At 49.8% G+C, this 1,087-nt stretch overlaps 1 protein-coding gene across 1 annotated transcript; it reads right to left on the bottom strand.

The window, feature by feature from the left end:
- Positions 1–145: 145 nt before the first annotated feature.
- Pmar_PMAR021568 (hypothetical protein) lies at positions 146–994 on the bottom strand (the record flags this gene model as incomplete). Its single annotated transcript, XM_002765519.1, has 1 exon — positions 146–994. One exon carries the CDS (start codon positions 992–994, stop codon positions 146–148), a length of 849 nt encoding a protein of 282 aa, XP_002765565.1.
- Between the last annotated feature and the right edge of the window lie 93 nt (positions 995–1,087).

Raw genomic sequence — 1,087 nt, 5'->3', positions numbered from 1 at the left:
TTGATCATCGTGCGGGACTCGTGTGAGCTGATAAAGACCCACGAAGGCTATTTAACAGAAATATGATATCATATGGAATCCATATTACGGATACTAAATACATTATCTTAACATTAGTTCTTAATATCTTGACACCGGTTCTACTCTATATTGTTACAGGGCCGGCCTCGTACAGCGCCCAGTGATAGTCCCAATGCTTTTTGAGTTTCCGCACACCCGCCCAAGCGTGGAAATCAACGCCAGACACGAAGTGCCACTTGTTGTACGCATGATCAAGAGTGTTGGCCGTAATGTCGAGGCTCACAGCGGCGTACGCGACCTTAGCACTTGCAGAAATGCCGATAACGCCGTATGCCGTAATGTCATTCTTGGGGGCGGCAGTGCAGTTAACCTTGGCGTTAACATCCCAGTCGATGAGGTCACCAACGTACGGCAAGTGGACCATGAAGTTGACGGTGATTGCAACCTCGCCCTCGATCGCACCATCTGGTCTCTTCTTAGCCGGGTCCTTGCTGGTCATGCATACAGATATTTTCAGATGGGTTCCATCGGGTTGACCATACTGGAACACGACCGCGCATCCGCCAGCATCGATGGTAAGGCTCAGCATACTATCCTCGTTCTTTTTCAAGGTCACTCCAATGGACAGATGAGCGACTTTACTGGCATCATGAATATCGATGAAGCTCATACCGGCCTTGAGAGTTACAGAAGGATCGAGGGAAGCGTCTAGAGAGACGAAAATACAGTATTTCTGTTCCTGCTTCCCACCAGCTGCGACACAACCGTTGGGGTACTCGAACTTGACGATCTCGGCAAGAGTGCGGTGAGCATGGAAATACTTGTCAGCAGCCGAGCCCTTCTCGATCGTGAAGTAGCTGATTCCCTTGAACCCTTCAGAAGACCTCAGTTTACGTTTGCTCATCCAGTCCATATCACGATCGTCCCAGAAGAACTGGCGGGTCTTTTCGGAAACGAACGGAGCATCGATCATATCACCATCCACATAAGGGGCATCAAGCTCGTTGCCACTGGTGAGCCGACGACCACCGTCAATCTGATAGTTGCTGTAAAGAGCATTCACGGC

The sequence above is a fragment of the Perkinsus marinus genome (assembly GCF_000006405.1).
Source record: "Perkinsus marinus ATCC 50983 genomic scaffold scf_1104296975492, whole genome shotgun sequence".
NCBI classification, from domain to species: Eukaryota; Perkinsozoa; order Perkinsida; family Perkinsidae; genus Perkinsus; species Perkinsus marinus.
The sequence above is the reverse complement of the archived record's forward strand: the minus strand, read 5'-3'. Positions and strand labels throughout refer to the sequence as shown.